The sequence below is a fragment of the Monodon monoceros genome, unplaced genomic scaffold (assembly GCF_005190385.1).
Source record: "Monodon monoceros isolate NGI ecotype Baffin Bay Population unplaced genomic scaffold, NGI_Narwhal_1 Super_Scaffold_20, whole genome shotgun sequence".
Lineage (NCBI taxonomy): Eukaryota > Metazoa > Chordata > Mammalia > Artiodactyla > Monodontidae > Monodon > Monodon monoceros.
In genome coordinates this window covers 48,204,956-48,229,790 of record NW_021703777.1, presented here as the reverse complement: position 1 = coordinate 48,229,790, position 24,835 = coordinate 48,204,956, and the positions used below count along the sequence as shown (strand labels likewise).

Genomic DNA, 24,835 nt, shown 5'->3' with positions numbered 1-24,835 from the left:
GATTTCTGTTTAAATATATATGTAAGAGATAAATGTTACTACAAAGTACTAGAAGTATAATTAGCATATTGCTAATGTACACCTTAAATGTCAAAGCAATAAACCCATGGGTAAATCTCAGACTTTTTCTTACCTTAGCTCTGTGTTCCACATTTGCTTTTCTATCAAGCAGAAGACTAACCACTTCAGTTCTTCCTTGGAAGCAGGCTAAGGTAAGGGCAGTGTTCCGATTGGTTTCTATTTGAGCATTTATGTCAGAGCCCATGTCTAACAGGAGCTTAACGGCAGCTGTGTGCCCATTCATAGCTGCTAACATCAGAGGAGAAATGCCCAATTTGCTACCAGTTCTGGGGGTGGAAGTATGGGGAGAACAAAGGGAAAAATATATTTTTTATTTTTATTTATTAAAAAAAATTTTTTTTTTTTTTTTTTGCGGTACACGGGCCTCTCACTCTTGCGGCCTCTCCCGTTGCGGAGCACAGGCTCCGGATGCACAGGCTCAGCGGCCATGGCTCACGGGCCCAGCCGCTCCACGGCATGTGGGATCCTCCCGTACCGGGGCACAAACCCGTGTCCCCTGCATCGGTAGACGGACTCTCAACCACTGCGCCACCAGGGAAGCCCAATATATTTTTTAAATGTCCCAGAAAAACTAGATGATAATACGGAATTCTATCTTAGGATTTAAGATTCTTTATTCTGCAGAATTATTTAAAATAATCATTCTTCTCAGCCCTACTAAATCTTTGAGATATTACCAAGACTACACTACAAATCTTTTACTACCCAGAACTAGAATACTTTCTGTATCTCATTCAACATAATGACTTGGGCTGAAAGTGATAAATTATTAAGTCATTATTAAAATGAACTTTCCATTCTAAAGTATATACTTGCTTGCTAATAAAAACATAAGACAGATGTGTTTACGTTTATCATAAGAAATAAAGTGATAATTTTTTCAAGTTCTATGTCAACAATTTTAAATACTTAAATTCTAAATTTGTAATGAAGGCATTTCCTAAATATGGCATTAAAAAGTGTGCTACAAATATCTTTAACATAACACTCTTAAGGGACTTGGAGAGACAGAATAAAACTTGCCTAGAATTAATCTCAGCTCCTGCATTTAGTAATATTTTGATAATGTTCACATAGCCACCAGAAGCAGCCAGGCTTAGAGGTGTGTAATCAGAAACATTCCTGTGCTCTTTATTTGCCCCTCGAGCTAACAATAGCTCCACCACCTGGAAAAAGAAAAGGAAAACATGTGTTTTCTTCTTATGGTGAGACAACTTGCAAGGTGTATATTTCTGATTTCTCTTTTTTTCTGCTTTACTGTATAACAAAAGAAGGGGAAAGTCATTCATCCTTTGCACAAAATCAGTCTCAAATGAAAGCAAAAGGTCTTAGAGGCCAATAAAGGAATCGTTTCTCAAGTAAAATCCATTTTGGAATCTGTTGAAATGGCACAGTGTTTTCATTGAAAGATCTTGACCTCATGTGTTCTTGTGCAATGCTGTTTTGGAAATTAGTATTTCTGTATTATTCCACCACACAGTGGTAAAATAGAGTAAGATTTTTTCATTTATACATGTAAATGTTCTTAAAATATTTTTTAAACTTAAAATCAAAAACTAAATGTTAAAAACATTTTTGGAATAAAGCTAACACTTATCTTCCCCCAACATTTTACCATAAAAATTTTTAAGCACACAGAAAAGTTGAAAAAAATTTACATACAATCATCACCTAGATTCTACCATTAACATTCTCCTCTACCTACTTTATCACATTTATTCGTCTGTCCATCATTTTTTGATGCATTTCATTTCTAAGTAAATTGTAGACACCTGCAATTTCCCTTAAACACATCAGCATGTGTACCATGAACTAAACTCTTATTTGCTTTTAGGCTTTTTATGTTTTTTTTAGGTGAAATTTGTAACTTTCAATAAATGCACAAAACTTAAGTGTATATTCACTGAGTATCGAGAAACGCATAAACCTAATTTAAATCTGTTATTTACTCATGTTCTTTCTCAGTCAATCCTACCCAAAGATTAGTTTCATTTACCATAGATCTTCATATAAATGAATCACAGAGTGTTTGAAAGGCAACTGTGTGTATTGCGTAGCATTCCATTATGTGAATGTGCTGCTTTATCCCTTCTACTGATAAACATCTCTACTGTTTCTAGTTTTGGGCAATTCTGAATAAAGTTGCTATGAACATTTCTTGTGGAAATATATTTTCATTGCTCATGGGCTCCACCTAGCAGCAGAATTTCTGGGTGCATGTTTAGTTAAGAAATTGCCAAACCTGTTCCTAAAGTGGTTGTACTATTTACACTCTCATCAACAAGGAGTTCTGGTTACTGCACATCCTCAGCAAAATTTGGTATTGTCAATCTTTATAATTTTAGCCATTCTAGTGGATGTGGCTGGTGGTATCTCACTGGGGTCTTAATTTGCATTCCCTGATTGCTGAGAATATTTAGCATTTATTTAAGTGCCATTCATAGATCTTTTGTCTATTATGCCATTTAATGCACAAAACAACTCTTTGACACAGGTACTAGCACCTCATCTTCATTTTACAAATGAGGCATAAGGAAGTTAAGGATTGCTCAAGCTCATAGCACTTATCCTTGCTCTTACTGTCAATAATATATCTAACTGGGAAATAAATTAATGTTAATGAACAGTGCTTTGCCTTAGTACCAGCTAAAACTTTACTCGTTTGAATAAAGCTATGACCAATTTTATTTTTTTTTTGTCTTTTGGGTTTTTTTAAGTTCACATTCATAAGCATTTTCTTTTTTAAATTTCATTAAAAAAATTGTTTTTATTGAAGTGTAATTGATTTACAAAGTTGTGTTAGTTTCAGGTGTACAGCAAAGTGATTCAATTATACATACATATACATACTTTTTTTTCCAGATTCTTTTTCCTTAGAGGTTACTATAAAATATTGAGTATAGTTCCCTGTGCTATACAGTAGGTCCTTGTTGGTCATCTATTCCATACGCAGCAGTGTGTATATGTTAATCCCAAACTCCTAATTTATCCCTCCCCCACTCCTTTCTCCTTTGGTAACCATAAATTTGTTTTCTGTGTCTGTGGGTCTATTTCTGTTTTGTATATAAGTTCATTTGTATTTTTTTTTAAGATTCCATGTATAAGCGATATGATTCTTATCTTTCTCTGAAGCTATGACTAATTTTAGATGACTTTCTATCACATTTTTGCTTTTAGAGGCAGTAAGACTAACTGGCTTATGTAACAACATCATAAAAACAAGCCCCCAAACTGGCATTAGGCTATTTTATTTTACAAAGAGTCCCTTAAGCAATTAAGTAGAAAACCCTAATCAAATTTCTAAAGTTTTCTTAATTCCTTTATGCAAAGATAACTGACCCTAGTTATCTCTCAGAGGGAATGGTCTATTCCCCAAAAGTAATAAACATTCAATATAAAAGAATTATTTTGTGATTTTATAGTAAAATGACTTTCTAATATTTTATTAATTACTTCAAAATACTTTACTGTTCTAATGACACCAAATAAAAGCAAGAGTGTTATAGGCAAAATTATTACCCTAAAAGACTTCTATAATTATTATTACTTCATCTGTTACATTTTAGTAAGAATACATAAAGATTACAGTAGGCTATATAGGCTTTAACATTGCTTTGAAAGGAAGAAAATCAACTGATTTCTTTTTGATTCAATATTGAAAAATGTTATGAGACAAGTATGATTTCAAACCACACAGTGATTGAAAATTTCAGTTAAGTCAAAATTTTACTTTCATTATATATCAAAAACAGAACATTTACATTTCTGACTGATAGAATCACCTCCACTGTGGAATACAGAAAATAATTAGAATGGTGAAATAAAAAAGAAAAATATTTTTAAGCTGAGGGTAGGAAACTCACCTGGAACGACCTAGAGTGCTTCCTAAATATAAGATTCAACAACTCCCTAATTGAGAAGTTACCAATCCATAGAGACAGCACGACTGGTGAATAGAATTGGATTTAAAAAAGTGATTTAAAATGAGGTTATCCAACTAATTATTAAATGCCAGAAGAATGAGGTTATCCAACTGATTATTAAATGTCTGAAGAAGACACACAATGGAGCAAACAGAGGCTGAGCTTAAGTACCTTTCACACTAAGTACTCTGGGACAGGAAAAGATGAGTGAATATAGGCCCCACTTATCAGGAGCTTGCTGATTTGATTTGGGATGTCTTAATCATTCTCTTAGCCTGAATGCAATACAGAGGGATTCCTATGGCAGTTCGTACTTTTAGATGAGTAGGATAATAAACAATGTATGATTTTTCTGGCAAGACAGTTTATAACACTAATTCTTATCCTTTTGCTAAAAGATTATAGTCTCAGTTACTGTGATAAATCTTAATGTCTGTCCACTGCTACCACAAAGTCATATAAATTAAAGTGCACATCTGTTAAACAGAGAGAAAAAAAAAATTACACTTGGGGACAATACCTCCTGTCTTCCCCCAGAACAAGCCAAAGATAGCGGTGTGTCCTTGGTTCTTTCTGACTGGGCTTCAATGTCTGCACCATTGTCCAGCAATATTTCCACAACACCAACATGACCAGCTGTAGCAGCCAAGATGAGCGGAGTAAAACCTGAAGTAAAATAAAGATCTTCTTAGCTAAGCAAAGAAACAGTGCTGTTGTCCATCAAAATAGGGCTACAAGTAGTATTTCGTCACAGAACACAAATAATTCAGAAGAAAAGTTAACAAAAGTAGGCCTTACCTTTCTTGTCTCTGTGCTCAATACTAGCTCCTCTCTCTAGCAATGTCTGTACCAGTTCCTCATGACCACCAGCACAGGCAAGCGTTAGTGCCGTGTCATGATTACTCTCAGTCTGTAAAAAATTGTTGATTAGCTCATTAGACAATTAAAAATGTTAACATCAATTACATAATATGTACATATACCAAATACACACACACACACACACACACACACACACACACATACGCACACATATATACCATTCTACTATATCAAACATTTGGATAGTAACCTCTTTTCTTTCCCCACAAATGGTCAACTTGTGATTTTTTTACACTACAAATAATACTTGAACTTTATGGGCAATTCTTAAAGCAAGCAAGAAGAAAAAAAACATATGATTTTCAACCATATGCTATTTTCAACTACATGTTTTAAGAAATACTACTGTGGACTCACTTTCCCTTCTACCCATAAATGGAGTAGCATAGATAAGATTTATCTTCCCATCCCAAACGACAAAAAAAGACAAACTATTTGAAATGATGTTAGTTAGACAGGCAACACATGACAGTGATCACTGAGGACAGAAATGATTAACTTATTGTATAGCCTGGAGAGTTTCCAGGCTAAAGTGCAGGAAGAGGGTACCCAAACAGAGCCTGGCATTCTCCCTGCGTTGAAAAGAGAGTTTGGAGAAGTGAAGGTGGCTAGAATTCATGGGGTAGACTACTGGAGAGGAAGGCACTACATACAGAGAGTACTCCAGAGATCTGCAGAGGGCTCCCCTTGAGTCTTCATCTGAGCTCTGATCAACACACGTGCATAAGAAAAATTACTGGAGGCCAGGGAAAGACTACCAGAAGGGACTGAACAACACCTAGAGCTTACACAGAACTGGGAAGAGTTTGGTTCCCACAGCCAGAGCAGAAAGACCCTCAAAACACACAGAATATCAAGAAAAATCCTCAGCCATTAGGCCAAATTAGCTACTCTGGACCCATCTAACAAAGCTGAAAAACAAGTCTTGAAATGAAAAAATTATTTCCAAGTAACTTAACTGCATTCGAGGAACAAAGCCCCTAAAAATTTAAAGGAACAAAAAAATATAATATACAATGCATTTTGAAAGACAAACACAATTATAATTGAGACATGACACTGTTTATATACAGTTTACTTCTGACTTATGCCAGTGATAGTGACCAATAATAGATTTAACCAGTGGTCACACTCTATCATAGTATGTGGCTACCAGAAAACATAAAATTATGAGTCTTGCATTATTTTTTTATTGTATAGCTCTGTCTAAGCCATCTTCCTGCTTTTACATGTTCACCTCTATTACAGCATTTATCCCCAATCTTCCTTATGTTAATGTTACTTATGTGTCTATCACCCTCAGGGGACTATAAATTCCTGGAAGGTAATAAACATGTCTTATTTATGTTTGCATTCTCTACCTATTAGTGATGTCTTGCCTAGGAAACAATAAAAGATAGTTAAGTTGAATGAATGACAGTAGCTGTAAGGGTCATAGAATAAAAGCTATCACTAATAAAACAAAGGATTACATAAATGAAATATATATTTACTGTGTTATATAATATTATATTTATTTCAGGTTTATAAGGAAGGAATCTGATTTCAGAGAAAAGGAGACAAAGGTCAGAGAAATAACCTTCCGATGGTCACACATGCTAACAATGGGTAAAGACTGTTGTAAAAAAACCCAAGAAGATCATCGATAACAAAATGCTGCTTACCCTCTTACATCAGAGAGCAGCCCTAAGGCACAGCTGACTGAGGTGAACAGAATGCTAAGTCTATCTGTATTATGTGTTCTCTATGTTAGTATAGACAATCAGTAGAAGAGTAATCTTTATTACAAAGAGTCAACTTTATGATAAAGTTTATGAGGTTTCTAGAAGTCTTCTAGGGGTTAAAGAGTAATTTAGGAAACTGGTGCCAATCGTAATAGAGAATGAAGAGACAAACAAAATTTGGAAAAGGTAAGCATGGAAAATTTTAGAGGATCAGTAAAATTTGGGTTTTTTTCCACATTATAAAACATCAATTCAATTGACATTTATTAAGCACCTTTTATATTCAAAGTACTCTGCTAGATACTCTAGCGCTGACAAAGATAAGTAAATACAGTCTCTGCTCATTAGGAGTTTACAGGTTACTGTACAGGGCAAATTTAGGTTTAAACTAAGAGAGAAATATGAACAATGTGAGAGTTGAAGGAAAAGATATTTAAAGCTGAAGAAGAGGGAGAGGTTAGTCAAATTCCCTGGGCAACTTAAAAGTAGGTAACTTCACTATATTTCTGCATTAAGGTGAAATTAAAGCAATTAGTATTTTACAACAATCTTTTTAAGACAATAATGAAAGAATTTAAAGATTCTGAAGTGGGACTTTCACCGCTCCCCCAAATATATACTACACATTCCCAAAATGGTAAGAAATATCCTGACTTGCAATATATCAAGAAAAAATTTAACTGAAGTAGGAGTTTGGGTTAAAATTAACTACTGATAAGATACAGGTAGTTTTGAATTAAAGAAAACAGGTGTTTTGAATATTTCTAATCAAGGAAATGAAATGTAGGTGAAGACTTTCTAGAAGGCAAAGTAACACTAAAGTTATGTTATTATACTGGTTACCAAGTCACATTCTTGGTCATATATCTAAGAGAAACCTGGAAAGGAAAAAGATGCCCAGAGCTTTGTTAAGAGCTTTCCAGGTTTATAGTCTAAAGAAAATTTCCATTTAGCTCACAATATCATAAAATATACCATTCTGTATCATAACATGTTATGATGATTCAGGCTTATAAAAAATGATAAAATTATATTCAATGTAAAAAATATTCTGTAAATTACCAGCATGACTATTCAATTTTACAAGATAAAAAAAAAGCAAGAATCATAAGACAAATGAAATATTAAAGGAAAAGGCAGCTTTTAATGAGCTAGAATATAAGTGAAAAAAAATATCTGAACTATAAAAAAGTATATCTATTCATTTCATTTAAAGTAATTAAATAAATTACTTTGAAAACTATTAGGATTTAAAGGGCTGAATATTTTTTAGACCTCCATAGTCCCAAATATCTCATTCTCTAACCACGTTAGGGGTCATGTATAAGATTAAAAAGGATGACACTTTAGGGCATTCAATAAATGAGAAAAATCAGTAAGACAGTAAATAACCTATTTAAAACACTTCATATAAACAAGTCGAATGCATGCATTTTAAAGTAGAATGCTTTAATGGCAGAGTATTTCATATTACTATTATGAGTTAAATGAGTTTTTTCCTGGGCTCCTTAATTTCTCATTAAATCGTGGTGAAACTGTTTTCCATGTTGCAAAAACAGAAGAAAAGAGAAATACCAATGACATTTATACCATTAAAGGTAAAACACAATTTTACATACTCTAAAATTTCAGTCTTGATATGTAGGTTAAATTTAACATCTACCTCTTTAAAAGATAATGGATACATGTTAATTATTAAAAACAGGAAAAAAAGGCAAAATTACATGAGGAGGTATTTACTTTTCTCATTTTTGAGATGTGCCAAAATAAGTTATTCCAAGTTTAAGGAAAGCCTTTAGAAATCTGAGAATAAAATGTCAAGCAGTTCAGAACTGGAACACAAGTTCAGTTCATGCCAGAACACAGGTTTTAGAACCTATGAAGAGAACAACTAATTCTTTCTCACTTTCGGCTAGCAGAGTTAATAAAAAGTTCACACTATAAAATACAGAAAATATTTAATTAATTCAGGGGATTCAGCTCTAACCTTCAACCAGATTTATTGTTTCATATAAAACCACAGTTCTTAAAAATCTATATGTGATTCCTAATTTCCATATCTAGAGTACCCAGGTATAAGTTTTATTATACCACTCAAGCAAAATAAAAAGAGATTAGAGCTATGTTATCAGAATGTATAGTAAAACAGTCCCAAATAATTACTTCAAACTATCATTTATTGACGTTTCCTAAAATAAATTCTGGTAACAGCACAGTGTGTAGTATTAATCTTAAAAGTTTTGATAGTATCCAAAATTAATTCAATAAAACAATTACATGAGAGGTGGAGAGCCTGTGGCACACAAACCAAGGGTGATTTCTAGTTATAGAACGTAAGATTTGAGGAATGTTATAAAGAATGCAAACTCTTATCGTCAGCATTCTTTAAGGGCCAGAAATTACACACATGATTCCAGTTAATCCTTGTTTAAAATATTAGTTCCTTACTATAATGATCAACTAAAGGACCATTTTTCAAAAATCATTAGCATTTAAAAAAAGAGACTTATATACTGAGGCATTAAAAAAACCACACCTCTTTTGTTCTTCCTTAAGATTTGTGGTAAATTTGCCGTATGGCCAAGGAAATATGCTAAACAGATGTAAAGATTAAACACACATGACCCTTTGCTATCTAGGCAGACCCATTTTCTAGATTTTAGACCCAGAGTCTTATTTTTGTTTGTTTGAAAGCTGGCTCCACTAAAAAACTGGCTGTTAGGCAAGGCCTCTTTCCTTACCTGTAAAATGGTAATAGCAACAGTACCTACTTCATGGAATTGTTACAGAGATTAAGTTAAAGAAGTAAGTATCTGTAAAGAGTAAGAATGTACATGTTGGGCTTCCCTGGTGGCACAGTAGTTGAGGGTCCGCCTGCTGATGCAGGGGACACGGGTTTGTGCCGCGGTCTCGGAAGATCCCACATGCCGCGGAGCAGCTGGGCCCGTGAGCCATGGCCACTGAGCCTGCATGTCCGGAGCCTGCGCTCCGCAACGGGAGAGGCCACAACAGCGAGAGGCCCGCGTACCGCAAAAAAAAAAAAAAATGTACATGTTAAGTTTTGTTAAATAAACAAATGGAAGATCCAATTATTAGAGGAATTTTAATCTTTCAAAATAGAGGAAGAATCTTAGTATTAACTTTTTCATCATATCACCTGTCTGTAATGGCACAGCATTGCCACACATAAACCAAAATATCCATTACGTAAAATCTCATGGAATTTGTATTGAGAATCTACAAAAAACTTCAGGTGGATTAATCATAAAAGAATCTTTGTATTTATCACTTTAAGTACCTTCTTGGTATCATAAAAACTAGTAAGTTAAAAAAACTAACACTGAAGGTTAAAGAAAAAATGGTGAACAATTATTTCCAAATAATTATTTTGTATTATGTGTTCCAAAACAGGAAATTTCTAACTAAGCAGTTATGGTAAACTCCATGAAAAGTATTGTAACTCATATTAGGCTAACCCAACTGAAAAGCCTCAATGTAAAGACCACATAAAGAAGCAGATTTTTAAGGAGCCATAGTCAAATCTTTTTACATAAGTATGTCTACTACATTTAAAATGTACATCGTTTGTTCAAATTAACTTTTTAAAAGTATTTATATGTAACTTCTCAGAAATTAATTTATGGTTGGTTGAGTGGTATAGTCAGGTAAAATTTCATTATCACTATAATCTCAAATTCAATAAAATCATGATCATCCTTGATGGAACCTTTTCTGTAGCTGATTGATTAATTGATTTAATTTTGGCTGCACCGTGCAGCATGCGGGATCTTAGTTCCCCAACCAGAGATCGAACCTGCCCCGCTGCAGTGGAAGTGCAGTCTTAACCACTGGACCACAAGGGAAGTCCCTGTGGCTGTTTTATTTTAAAGCATTAAAAAAAAAAAAGAAGAAACCCTTTATATTTTGGTGAATTTTTACTTTTGCTTATGGATCAATTTTTGATCTCACAAAATTAGAAAATATACTTCTGGTTAAAACATTAACAGACTCAGAGCAAAACAGATTAGAGGAAAATAATGCAAATTCAATAATAAGTTCAATCCAATTCTATAATGCTATCAATATGAAATGTAAACCATTGTGGTTCACCAAATGAATGTCTACTTTTTTTTATGAGACTAAAAATGAAGCCCTATAGTATGGTATTTGGAAGGGTGCCTTTGAAGTCAAACCAACCTAAGTTTGACTCCAGCCCCACCATTTCTTAGTTAAATGAAGTGATTGTAAGCCAAATGCTTAATCTCTCTCTTAGTCTAGGTTTCTTCATCAGGAAAATGGGTGTTTAAGAGTAGCTACCTTATATGTGTAATCTGAAGATTGAATGAAGTTATTCCTTAAAAAAAGCCCCTAACTATTTTAGGTGCTCAAAAAAAAGTTAGCTCATATAAAATAAGGGAAGCAAGTAAGAACAGAAATGAAATTCCTTTTTCATAGTATTACCAAGAAACATCCTAATGAAAAGGAGGCTTTATTTCAATAGCTTAATAGTACAGGCCCTTAAGGATGCAATAATACAAACACACACACACACACACACACACACACACACACACACATTCTCTCTCTCTCTCTCTCTCTCTCTCTCCCTCTCCCCCATTCCCCCTCCCTAAAATTGATGCTTATAAAGAAGTGATCATTTATAAAACTGCAAGTTTTATAATGTACACCACCACCCTCACACTAGTCTCTCCATCAGGCATTAATCAAAACACAAAACTAAATAAACTTCAAACATTTCTCAGTCCTGAAGAAAGCCACATACCCTTACCTCATTCAGCAGTCTTCTAAGCTAGGCTGCTTGGCATTTCTTCAGGACACAAGCTACCTTCTCTTTTCCAACCTCACTTTGCTCTTGACATTTCATGGTAAACTAATTCTTTTAAAAAACTTGTTTTTTAAACTTAACAGTGTTATAGAAACAGACACATACACTTACTACATATTTCAGTCAGCAAGATCAGAATTTTCAAAGACAATATAAATGTAACTGAGTATATATGCTATATAAATGGAATCCAATATGAATTTTAAAACACATCTTCTAATTTAAGTTTAGAAGAAAATACATAATCTTAAATAAGTTCTTTCTTTTTACATCCGTTTTTAAAGATTACTTGATGACATCAGAAACCAGATCTTCACAATAATTATCAGTAATAATCTGTATTCGGTATTTTATTTCTTTAAATGTGGATTCTAATTTATAACTGTGGCTCAGGTCTTTGCCCAGAGACAAAGCAGTCTAAGATGATTTAAATAACTGATTAATGTTTCTAATGATGATATAATTCCAGCTAAAAACTATCACTCCTGAGTTTGGAGCTTACCTGTGCATCAATATCAATGGCAGGGTAGATAGGAAGCATGGCTGAAGGAGAGATGATAGGACTTGGAGTTGGAGTCTGAGGTTGGGAAATGGAAGCAGCGATACTGTGGGTAGGAGTGTTTGACATTGCAGATGCTCTTCCACTGACTGCTGTTGAACAAAATAACTGTACTTAATGAGGATGAAACATTGTTAGGTAACAGCAAGAAATAGTTGTCAGAAAATATTTAAATATCTTTAAAAACAAAATATCTACAGGTAGACTGCCATAGCACTAATCATTCATTTTCCTGGTTATTTCTGACACTGGACAACAGACCAAAATTTAAATATATATTGAGTAACCCATTTGCTAAACAATAAACCATATGAAAAACAAATTCCCCTCTTATGGTATGTAATCACAAAACCTTAATTCAAAATAACCCTGAAAACAAAACTATTTTTATGAATTAAAATTAAATATATATGCAAATGGTTATCCATTATATCTTCTTAATCAGAAAAGGAATAAAAGTTAAAATAGTCAAGTTAAGAAGGAGAAAATGTGTCTTTTACCTGCCAATTTCACACCTTATTTTCTAGAACTAATGAAAGTAATATCACTGTTTGGGGACATTCGCTATTGAATATTTAAAATACTTCCTATTCTTTTATTAACTGCAGACAGGGGGTGGCCCTCAGTATGACAGCATATATATATATAAAAATTTGATCCTCACACAGAAATAGTTTCTCACATACAGAATTATTCTGAAGGGCGTAAAATGCTCACCAATCAATCTAGCAATCACACTGACTTAGGAGGACAAAATTAAAATATTAGGGTAGAAAAAATGTATGCATGCAATCAGCCTTCAAATATAGATTACTGTTAGTTCTTCTAAGTATAATTTTGCCATGATATTATTTTCATCAAAATAAGCAAATTAAGAAGGGGCTAATTAGGTCAGTACTTGAGATGGGAGAATTCCAAAGGTGGTAGCAGTTGAGGGTACTTTATTCCCTCATCAACTCACTTCTGGAGTTGCCATGTGAACATCAATCCTTTTTCCCCCTTATTAAAAATGCTATAGCACGAGAGTCTGGGCATTAATCTTTGAATGATCAACAGTAGTGTGGATGTATATTACCAATGTAGTTATCAACTACATCAGACAGAAAACAATCATGATTCACAACTGTATCTGAAACCAGGCAAAAGAGGTTATGCTCCTACCAAGAACAAAACTGAAATAGACCTTATCATAACAATTATAAACACAATTGTCAATTAAGAAATCTATTTTACATGAAATCCTTAGTTCAGGCACAAACATACACTATACATTATAGCAACACACATTCTAAAATTATACATTTTTAAGTCCACTTAAAAGCCAAAGGAAGAACAAAGGAGGAAACAAAACAAAACAAAACACACTATTTGAATCCTTAGGGATCCAGATCAATAGAAAAGGGCATGTATTCAACACTAACATGTTAATCATCTAATGACCTTCATATTGTTACTCCACGTTGACAGTTTTGTATGTTAAGAAAAAGATCAAGACAATTCAAATGTACACATTCTAGATATAAATTTCAAGACCATATAAAATCTATGGCTCTTAAAATGGGTTCCATATTCTCCTCTGATTAGACTGATTTTCACAAATGAAAATGCTAAACACAAAATTAGCTTAAACAGAATGAACACCAATCTGTCCAAAAAACTGAATTTTATTTCATGATACTGAACAAAAAAATCTAAGTTTATTGTTAAATGACTAAATTATAATTTACATTTCAATTTGAATAAGTTCTTTTAAAGAACATATTAGTTTTCTTATTTTTGGTCAAACTGGTTGTTCTTATCACCTCTTCTAAAAGGAGATAGGAAAAATCAATTCCCTCATTTAATTCCCTTGGGGTACCTATGGTATTGGTTTACTAAAACTAAACAGCTGCCTGTCACTCATCCATTCTCTACAATTAAAAGTAACAATTGTAAATATGTAGGTACCTGAAGGAACCACGGTACAGACCAGATCTTTACATGTGGAACTTCATTTTAGGGTCAGAGAGGGAAAACCAGATGCTCAAAGAAGTTTTAACGTCAGGTAAGGAAAGAGGGAACTTGACAGCACAGCAAAGGCAAGTTGTTAAGACTGGTTAAATAGGGAACTGATTTTGCTTTGGCTAGTACAGAAACCAAGGAAGATAGAAGATTCTGACCAGCCAAGTACTAGAGAAAAAGAGACTGAATCTTATAAAAGCAGTCTAATAAATGGGGACTAAGGAATAAAGAACAGACATTATGCTGAAGGAGAGAAGGAAGACTGAGCCTAATGAAGTTGTAAGATATTAAAAAACCCAAAGAAAGAAATGGAAATGGTCATTAGTCAACTGAAATAACAATTACTACCATAGAAGAAGTTTAAAGGCTGTGGAAGTGAGTGTATATGTGTATGTTTGTGCACGTGCACATGCATGATGCAGGAATGGGTTGCAGGGAGATAGCTGGATGTTTTTAATCCTGTTCTTTCTTCTGGCCATCTCTCCTCTCCCCATATAAATGAGAATAAACAGGTAAAGTATTTTTATAATATGACAAGTATCTGTCATATTTCTTAAGAAGTTATAAGCTTTAAAAAATAATTTTATATGAAAACACCTGGAACACATAGGGAGAATTTAATTGTTTTCGTTTGGTAAACAAATCAACAGAAAAACTACTTTACAAACCTCCGATAATTCTGATCAGCATAAAAATTATACAACTGGCAAATCATTACTGAACTATGCCCAAGAACATCAGGTAAATTCTGATAGCATATCAAAAAATTTTTAATATTCATTGGTATGGAATGTCCATTCTTCATTTAATTGAATAAATAACACTTAATTCTACACATTCTTTGGTAGTTGAATTGACATATTATAAAGAACACCATTATGATCTAGATTAATGGCCATGAAAGTAATATCAAATTTGGCATTTGGAGCTACTGTGCTTCAATTTTCATAAGATATATACTGTTTTTTTTTTTTTGTTTTTTTTTTAAGATATATACTGTTTTTAAAATTACATTCCCAATTATTATAACCCACTAATGGTGATTAGTAGTAACTTTCAAATCTATAGGAAAAATGTATACTTCTTAATATAAGAAGCTTTGTAGTTCTTACTAACAATTAATAGCATTTTTTCCGATGTAGTTACTGTACCCTCTAAGATTAGCAGAGACTTTCATTCCACATACTATTGTTGACGTGATACTAAAAGAAGACTAGGAAACTTTAGAGCAATTTCTAAATACAAAATCTGTCTCATTAGCTGGTTTCTTAGTTTCTGAATGTTAGCTAAATATCTCAACACTATACAATTTCATTTTCTTTTATTCTTTTAAAAGATTAAAGTTAAATTATGTATAATCTCATCATAATATATAATGCTACTTAAACATAGTTTCAAAATTAGAAAAAATTCAATCATCCTTTAAGTATAGACCAAAGAATTAAAAGGGGGGAAGAGAGCAGATGAAAATTATCAAAATTCACCTATTTACTCCCTTTGTTTTCCCCTGTTCCTTCTTTTTCTGTTTTTTTTCTTTACTTTTTTTTTAAGTGAAGAAAATTATTCTTTTCAGTACAGTATTCTTATGGCTTATAATCCTGTAAAATCTCATTCTACTACTTTGTTACAGAACTCACAAAAACTAAGTACCCCAAACTAGAACCATTAAAACAACCCCTAAAATATTTCTTTTTGCCAATGAATCTAATTAAAATGGAAAAAAATTTCTCTGCCTACCCATTTAAAGATATATCATTTATGATACTATCAAGGGACACACCTGCTCATAATACCATTAGAAAGAAACTACACATGAACATTCACAGGGGATAAATCACTGACATACAGTATAATCAAACCTTATTTGGTTTGGTACTTTATTATTGTTGTAAAAGTATTTACTTTTTTTTTTTTTTAATATCCATCAGGTTTGAAGTCTGATCCGTTAGGATATAAAGTATTTCTGTTCACTAATAAGCTTTCTGATATATCCTACTAGTTTTGCACTTCAACTTCTATCAATTTCCCAGTTTATTGGTGTGAATACAGAAGCAAAAAAGCCAAAATTTTATCAGTATTCTGAACTTAAAGAGAAAAAACAAAACCAAAAACAAACAAAAAAATCAAACATCAACCTGACTACCGAAAAACCTAGATTCCCAGCCTACCCACCTAAGTCAGAAAGTTTCAGCCACTTGCATTGAATAAGCTAATCTTTAATTTGACCTGTATCCATCTGAGAACGTCTGAGATTGAACTAATATTTCTAAAGATATACATGGTTCAAGAGTCCAGAAATAGTTCTCAAGTTGGGTAACGGCAAAAAATTCTGGCACACTCTTACTCGCCTTAAGCAAATCATATTTGATACCTGCTCATAACAATATAACCCACCTGCCATGATGTCATCCAGCGTGTCATTGAGGGTCTGAGCAGGGCTGGCTACCATTAACCCTTGTTGTGTTTCTGTCAGAATTCCTTGCCCCAGCCCTGCCAACTGTGCTTGGCCCAGTACTGGCTGTCCAACTATCACTCCTTGCAGTTCTGTAAGATTTGCGATGGACCCTGGAGGCAAGGGACCTGCCGCCAGAGGCAAAGCTTGAGGCATGGCCAGAGGCTGGACTGGTGCAAAACCCATCTGAGCAGCAGTTTGCTGGGGTTCATCTTTAAGCAAAACGGGATCCACTTGCTGTAACCGTGCATAGTCTCCCTCGGAAAGCTGTTCTCCAACCCCAACAGGAGTTAGCAGTCCCAGATGTTGGCAAGACTGTTGCTGCTGCTGCTGAAGTTGAATTCTTTGAGCTTTAACCTCTAGATACTGCTTTTTTAGCTGCTGCTGAGTTTTCAGTTGTAATTCTCGTTCTACTTTCTGTAGTTCCTCCAAAATCTTTTGTTTCTTCTGAATTTGTTCCTCCCTTGTTTTGTTCAGCTCCTCGATCTTCTCCTTGGTAAGTTGGTCAGCATGAGCCAGTTCCAAGGACTGCAGCTGTGCATTCTTTTCTATGGCTTCTTTTATCCTCTGTTCCAGTTCTGTTAACTTTCCCTGAGCCTCTTCTACAATGCTCTCTGGAGACTGATTGGTGATGTAACCCTGTACATCCTGGCTGTTTGCTGGCAAATGGCTGCTGGACTTTTGTTTAGAAGCAGCTGTGTGAAAAAGAAACCCCCTCAGAAGTGCACATGAATGGCATCCTCATTACAGAGTTACTGTTGGGAGGTTTAGTGCCAACAGTTATGCACCAAGTTAATATATCCATAGAAGGTGAAAATGCACTGTTAAGGAGTTAAAAACAAATCCACCTTCTTTATCATAAATATAAAATGTATGTATTTTATGTGCATAGAGTAATCTTTGGGAAATTAATTTCAGAATTTTAAAAATATCACATGGTTAAAATTAGACAATAGAGGGATGCAGGTTTGTGATATCTAAGTGGTACAATTAAAGTAAAATCTAAGGCTATGTGTAGATAGATACCTCATCTGGTCATAAAGATGTAAAAACTTATCATAAGAACAGAAAAATAATGCTAAATTATTAAGATGTAGGGAAAACTTAAACCTCTAAGTCAAGGTTTTTCTACATTTAATAGTCTGTGCCTTTTAAACACACACACATACACACAAAGAGTACTGAAACCACTGAGAAGTACCAGGAAATTAAAATCCAACTAAAATATATGTCTTTGTTGGGGCCTACCATCTTCAAGACTGATAAAGGTAAGATAGAAATTCACATATTCACAAAGCTACCTGGCCAGTAGAGAAATGGGATTCAGTTTCCCTGGAAGAAAAGATGCTGAACTATGACATCCACTGTATCTTCTGACAGCCAGGTGAATAAAACATATCTGGCTATCGGTATAGCAATCATTTGCTTGCTATACCAACTGAAAAAGGTGCCAAGGCTCTAGATTGGTAGTGGTGATTGAAAAGAACTGGTGGAAATACTTAGTATTCTTGTTGGTAAAATAATATAGGTAGCCAAAAACCAAAAAATTAAAACCACATTGGTTCCTCAGGTAAAACTTTCTAAAAGGAAAAACTGATTAAAACTGGTAGCTGTAATCTTTTGGGACATAACTTATGAACATGCATGATGTAACTTCCACAAACCAAATATGGACCTCAGAGTTCTAGAGCAACAAATAACCATATCTGAAGTAACTTTGAATTCTTGGTTGAGAAAAGGTATTACAGATATAAAATCTATATTAAAACCAGTTATTCTAAAATAAAATTTAATTTTGATCTAGCTTATTAATCTTATGCCTCATATCACTACAGAAATTTTAGTAATTTACAAAAATGTCACCCAATTATATGCAGCCTAACATTTTAACATGAATAGAAATGACTAGTTATTAGAGGAAATCATGGATAATCAGAATTGCATCAAAGATGAGCATCTGAATTTCTACTGCTAATACTTCTGATTCCAGCACAAATTAGTGTTCTTAACTATGTTCTCTCCCAATAACATGCTTTTTTCATTGTTAAAAAAAAAATCTTCAATTATGCCGACCTAGTAAAATTCATTTTTTGTGGAATAATAATTTTAAATGGCCAGTTTTTGGTTTTTTTTTGCAATCTTATCATTTTTACTTGGACAACTTGTTAAGTCTTTAGAAGTATAACTGACCTTTATTCCTGATGGGAAGAGTAGTGGCAACATTGGCAGGTGGTTTGTCAGGCTCCTGAGGTGGGACAACCATGGGCAGTGCTTGAACTGGTACACGAGGAGCCTAAGACAAATGAAACTGATTATATATCCGCTTTTCCTACACTTTCCATTACATAATTTGCTTTAAATGAAGAATAAGTTACAAAGATCCATTCGAAATATTTTTTAATATGACAATCTCAGGCGACATATTTACTTAAAATGTGTTGGGATCAAATTATTTTCCATGACTTTTTTTTTTCCGGCCATGCTGCACAGCTTGCGGGATTGGATCTTAGTTCCCCGACCAAGGATTGAACCCGGGACCCAGCAGTGAAAGCGCTGAGTCCCAACCACTGGACACCAGGGAATTCCCTCCATGACATTTTTTTAATGAACTTTGAAATCAAAAGATTATTCTGGCCACAGTAAGAAAGCAAAGCAAAATCATATCAATCTAGAATCTGAATATTACATTAGAGGTTCATTAACCATATCAAGTATGTTATCTATAAAAAGAACTACATATTATAACAAAAAACAATCTAGTTTAATCTTGAACTATGACCGAAAAAGGGAAAAAGATGATATAACATAAAATGCTTTAGTTTAGAAGCTTACCCTATTTAAATCGTGGGATGGGGGCGTTAACTGAGTGACATCTGGTGGAGGGGCTGAAAGCAAGTTATTAGGATAGTCCAAAAGGTAGCAAACAACGCTTGTATGACCACCTTTTGCTGCTTCTATCAACATAGTCGAGCCATCCTAAAAGAGTGAATATGGAAGGGGAAAAAAATTTTTTTTAAAGTTAATTTACAGAAACATTAAGGAAGATATAGCCAACAGGCCCCAGACACATTAAAGTTTTAGGTTTAGTAAAGAACACTTTTCTCCAAAAACAGAAGAAAATGAACACATTTAGAATGCCAATACAAGTGGAACTTATAGATAATAATTTGTTATACTCAAGAGTGAAAATTAATTCACAATGCTTCCTGAAACATTTGAGTTACATACTTTTAAACGGTGAGTAGGATCTGCCCCATGAGCCAAAAGTAGTTCCACCACTGCCAGATGACCCCCTGCACAAGCCAGGGACAGTACAGTATGGTCATTGTTAGCTGTGGTTCTATTCACATTTGCTCCTAAAACAGAAAAGGCATGATAAATCATGTTAATAGAGTGTTGTTTCTTAAATTATGGTAAACTTCAAAATCGAAGAGTAGAGAGAACAGTATAATGAAGCCCCACATACCCATTACCCAGCTTCAATGATTATAAACATGGCCATCTCATTTCACATATACCCACATCCACTCTCCTCTCCCATCTTGAATTATTCTAAAACAAATCCCAGACAAACATGATATAATTTCATCCATAAATGTTTCAGTATGAACCATTAAAAGATGATAAAAGTATATATTATTCCTAATATAATCACTGTTTTAAGAAAGTAAAATATAAAATTTTATCTATATTTTAATATCTTCAGTGGGAAAGATGACTAAAAACCAATAAAAAATAAACCACACTGCCCTCTATGGGCCAAATATGGAAGGAATTAACAAAAAATAGTAAGTAACAGTAGTATAATCTTTTTTCATTGGGAAATATCTGAGAATGAAAACAGGGATATTTTCCCCTTAATATGAATTCATCCCTGATTTGGAGCACTGTGCTATGCATGTGGGAAATGGAAATAAAATACCAGGAAGAAACTGGAATCAGATTCATTAAAATTAAAGAAGAGAGGAGATAATAACTGAAAATAATTTCATTCTTGAGAATACTATGTCTTATTTATAAACATATAACACAAGGAAGTGTTCAAATTGCCTAAAATACTTTGACCAGTAAGTTATTTCTGATTTATTTTCTTTACCTACAAACGATTTCAAAATTTAGGTTACCTTTGTTATTAAGGATTTTGGTATTCAAAGTAGAATAAATGACCATGAATGAAAATGCATTTTTGGCATATTTGTTCCATTTCAATTTTGATTTTTTGGGGGGGTGCTATATTTATGACCACTTCTCTATATTTTACAAAGAAGGAAACTTAGGCCCAAGGAAATATAAAGAAGAAAAGTGACCTGCCTTCAAATTAATCAGTGGCAGAAACAACATAAAAATCCAGGTTTCGAGATATATTATTACATAAACAGAAAAGACTTCAAGGTATCTAAACCCTCAAAGTTTTTTACATAGAGAAATTTTTCTGTATTGAAATGTTTTTTAACAAGGGTGGTATTCGGTATCAGAACTCTTCACAGTTTGGAATGGTTCTATGTGTTGCAGGATGTTTATCAACTACCCACTCACAAAAATCTCAGTAGCATCCCTCCACCACGTGACACCTCCAAAATGTTCTTTACCTGTAAATCTCTTAATACCCAAGGGCAGGGGATAGATACCTGTGGAAAAAAATTACTGCCTTACACAAACCTACCTTTACTAATTAGGAACTGAACGGTACAAACATGACCAGCTCTTGCAGCTTTCATTAAAGGAGTTCTTCCACCTTCAGATTCATGCTCCTGTTTAAAAACCACAGACTTACTTGATATTTAATTTCTAATGAACAATTATTCCCTTTCATGAAAATCAAAAGGAAGAGAACTGAAGTAATTTCAGAATCTAAATATATTAAATAACATGCTTTGAAGTAAATCTAGGAATACATTCTTTAATTTAAACAATCTCAAATTAGAAACATGTTCTATGGAAATATAGATAAATTAAGAACTGGGGTTATATTCATGTGATTGTTACACCCTCATCTAAATCCATCTGGGTAATTTTTCCTTCTCTCTACAAAAAGGACTGTGGAACTTGAACAATGAATGCCACTCTAGCACAGCCCTCTCCAAACAATCAACATTATCAACATTATCCTAATCCACTACAAGTGATTTTCTTTTCATGAGTTTGTATCCTACGTGTATGAATTTCTCTAAGTATATCACTCTCTGTCTTTACAGACTTCCCGTTATCTCTATTTTACCTTACATAAAAATAACAAGGCTAGTGATATTTAATACCATCAATTATAAGATATTACTAGAGATTTCTGGGCTTCAAAAGGATGGAGAACCAGCTGCATTTTTGCAATTCAGAATATCAGCATAGGAAAATTTTTCAGATCTTAACAGTATAAAGGTTTGAGAAAAAAACACCTTTTATAAAGCATTTTACATGCCAATATTTTTTACACTTACATCTGATGATTCTTCTCTTAAGTCATACACTAAGTTGTTTTCATTGCAATTAACTAAGCAAGATTACATTGCTGTATGTTTCACAGTCACTGAAGTAAACACTGGAAATTTAGTTCCTAAGCTGAAGAAGCTCAAAACCTAATAAGAAGAATATACGCATGACTAGCTAGAATATAATGTGCGTCATAAGTTCTCCAAGAGTTGCACCAACACAGACAGAGCTGAAGGAGGCCACAATAGTAATCTAATTTAACCCTCTCCTTTCATAAACGAGGAAAGAGAAGTTAAGTAAAGTTTAAGTTAAGAAATCAGTTAATTGAGGAGCCTGTTTCTGCCTGCATGTGAGTTTCTGTCATAAACTATGAACTTCTACAGGAAAACACATTTGCTTATTAATCTCAGCCCCATGAACACACGGGTGCTTATGTTTTAACTAAAACCTACCTTTCTTACTCCCTCACAGGCTAAACTGGAAGAATGACTATTTTCCCCACACACAATTGCTTTTTTCTTCCCTACCTCTCAGGCTGTACTCATACTATTTCTTCCAACTGGAGTATCTCCTTTTGTAACAACAGCGCAGTATCTACCTTTCTAAACCTTACCCAGCCCCAAACATAACATCTCAGATGACGTCTTCACCTCTTCTGAGCTTTTTTACTGTCTGTCCTTTCCCTATGACATCTCTTTGTAATCTACCTTAAAATGACCTCAGTAGGGACTTCCCTGGTGGCGCAGTGGTTAAGAATCTGCTTGCCAATGCAGGGGACACGGGTTCGAGCCCTGGTCCAGGAAGACCCCACATGCCATGGAGCAACTAAGCCCGTGCGCCACAACTACTGAGCCTGAGTGCCACAACTACTGAAGCCCACGCACCTAGAGCCTGTGCTCAGCAAAAAGAGAAGCCATTGCAATGAGAAGACCGCGCACCACAACGAAGAGTAACCCCCGCTCGCTGCAACTAGAGAAAGCCTGTGTGCAGCAACGAAGACCCAATGCGGCCCAAAATAAATAAATAAATATTTTAAAAAATGACCTCAGTATTTCATCCTTCTCACTAAATAAAAAGTTATTTGAGGGAAAATATTATTTACTGAATACTTATCTTTTTAACTCCATTACTTAATAATGCTTTGAATGGTATAGGTACAATTTATTTCCTAAACTACAGTGAAATGCCTCTAAGCCATATTTGCCTTTTTATGACAGATCAGAAAAGCTTCTAAAAATAGCTAAGTACTTAAGAGAAGATCTGTATTAATTATTATGATTATTAACATATCAAACACAAAAGTTTCCCTTTTTTGTAGGGGAAAAGGAGTAGTAGACTGGATAGTCCTGCTAACAAGGAAAATAAGAATGGACACCAAACAGCATAGGAAAAAAATATGACTAAATGAGATAAAGAATGGCAAAAAGGCCAACATAAAATCAGAAGTAAAGAAATACTTTTTGTCTATAATCTCCTTTCAATTAATTTCTCGTCTTAGCTTTAAATATTAAGATTTAGAAAGTGACATAGCTTACCAGATCTGCTCCTGCCTGAAGTAAGACATCGGCTACATCGGTATGACCATTTTCACAGGCGTATGTTAGTGCTGTATCCCCTGTTGCTGTTGTTGCATGAACATTAGCTCCTGCAGTAGTGTTAGATACACAGCCTTAATAAAAGAATCATAAGACACAAATGTGGATACTGAAATTTCTTCTAGATAAGCCATATCTCCTCAAATTAGACAAAACAGCCTTATCCATTTCTAGAAATAGAGAATACTGTCAGCATCTTTAAAAGCAAAAAAGAAAAAAAATTAGAAATAGATTACTGCTTAAAATTAAAACTGCAGATATTTCAAACAGCAATAAGGTAAATTATTTATTCAAAATACACTAAAAAATTTATCACATTATTTTTCTATACACATTCAGTGCATCATACATCAAAAAAAAGCTATTTGCATTGCAATATTTTTACTTAAATAAATCACGTAAAAAAACTCCCAAATGCAAAAATGCCTACCTGCAGCTAATAAGTATTTAACTAACTCCAAATGACCCTCTTGAGCAGCTTCCATTAAAGGGGTAGAACACCCTAGTTCTATATCAGCTCCTGCCTTAATTAGAAAGTCTGCCACTTCCAGAAAGCCTCCACAGCAAGCCAAAGTCAAGGCAGTTTCTTGAGTTTCTTCTGTCTGTGCATTGATATTTGCTCCTAAAATAAAGATTCTAATTATTTAAAGAAAGTCATTAACTTATTCCAGAGATAAGCAAAACATGATTATTTCCTAGTAAACTATACTTCAAAAATGAACATTTATATTAATTTACTAAATGATGAAGTACCTCTCCCCTATTCTAGGAGGCAGTTAAAAATAAAGAAAACTATCAAAACCACATCCACTAGTCCATATTTGACGTACACTGCTGGAATAAGATTTATTTAGCTAGAAGGTACAAGTCATGTGATTTAAGGCCTTAGAAAATAAACCACATCCCCTAGTTATAAAGGTTCAAAATAATGATGATAAAGATGTTGATGAAAATAATAATAGATAATATTTCATATGCTGTTATTTGTCAGGTAATATTTAAAGCATTTTACATATTATTGTTAGCTCCATTTTTACAGCTAAGGAAATTGAGATTAACTAACTTGCCTAAGGTCACAGCAACATTATCATCATCACTACAACCACCATCACCACAGTTAACACTTAACAGACACTGTATGACAAACAGTGTTCTAAAAGCTTTAAACACATCTATAAATTCTCACAACAACGCTACAGACAACAAAATTGAGGCACAGAAGGTTAGAAACTTGCCTAAAGTTACAAAATCGGCAAGCAGTGGATTTACGATTCAAACTAAAAAGTCTACTCCAAAAACTATGCTTTTAAAATTCTAGTCAATATTACCTTTCAGTAAAAGGTTTTTT

The 24,835-nt window shown here is 33.9% G+C and overlaps 1 protein-coding gene across 10 annotated transcripts in view; it reads right to left on the bottom strand.

Annotated features, from left to right (window-relative positions):
- ANKRD17 (ankyrin repeat domain 17) overlaps nt 1–24,835 on the bottom strand; it is a 161,735-nt gene that overhangs the window by 47,622 nt on the left and 89,278 nt on the right. For 3 of the 10 annotated variants that reach the window (XM_029235293.1, XM_029235289.1, XM_029235294.1), the window contains exons 9-20: nt 23,918–24,109; nt 23,428–23,561; nt 21,132–21,219; nt 19,697–19,824; nt 19,301–19,444; nt 18,659–18,761; nt 16,411–17,163; nt 11,959–12,107; nt 4,803–4,914; nt 4,525–4,670; nt 1,105–1,247; nt 134–347 (exon numbers count right to left, since the gene is read on the bottom strand). In XM_029235293.1, coding sequence (XP_029091126.1) covers nt 134–347; nt 1,105–1,247; nt 4,525–4,670; nt 4,803–4,914; nt 11,959–12,107; nt 16,411–17,163; nt 18,659–18,761; nt 19,301–19,444; nt 19,697–19,824; nt 21,132–21,219; nt 23,428–23,561; nt 23,918–24,109 — 2,306 coding nt within the window. The remainder of the gene's footprint in view (nt 1–133; nt 348–1,104; nt 1,248–4,524; nt 4,671–4,802; nt 4,915–11,958; nt 12,108–16,410; nt 17,164–18,658; nt 18,762–19,300; nt 19,445–19,696; nt 19,825–21,131; nt 21,220–23,427; nt 23,562–23,917; nt 24,110–24,835) is intronic. The other 7 variants (XM_029235291.1, XM_029235295.1, XM_029235292.1 and 4 more) reach the window with 6 other exon arrangements.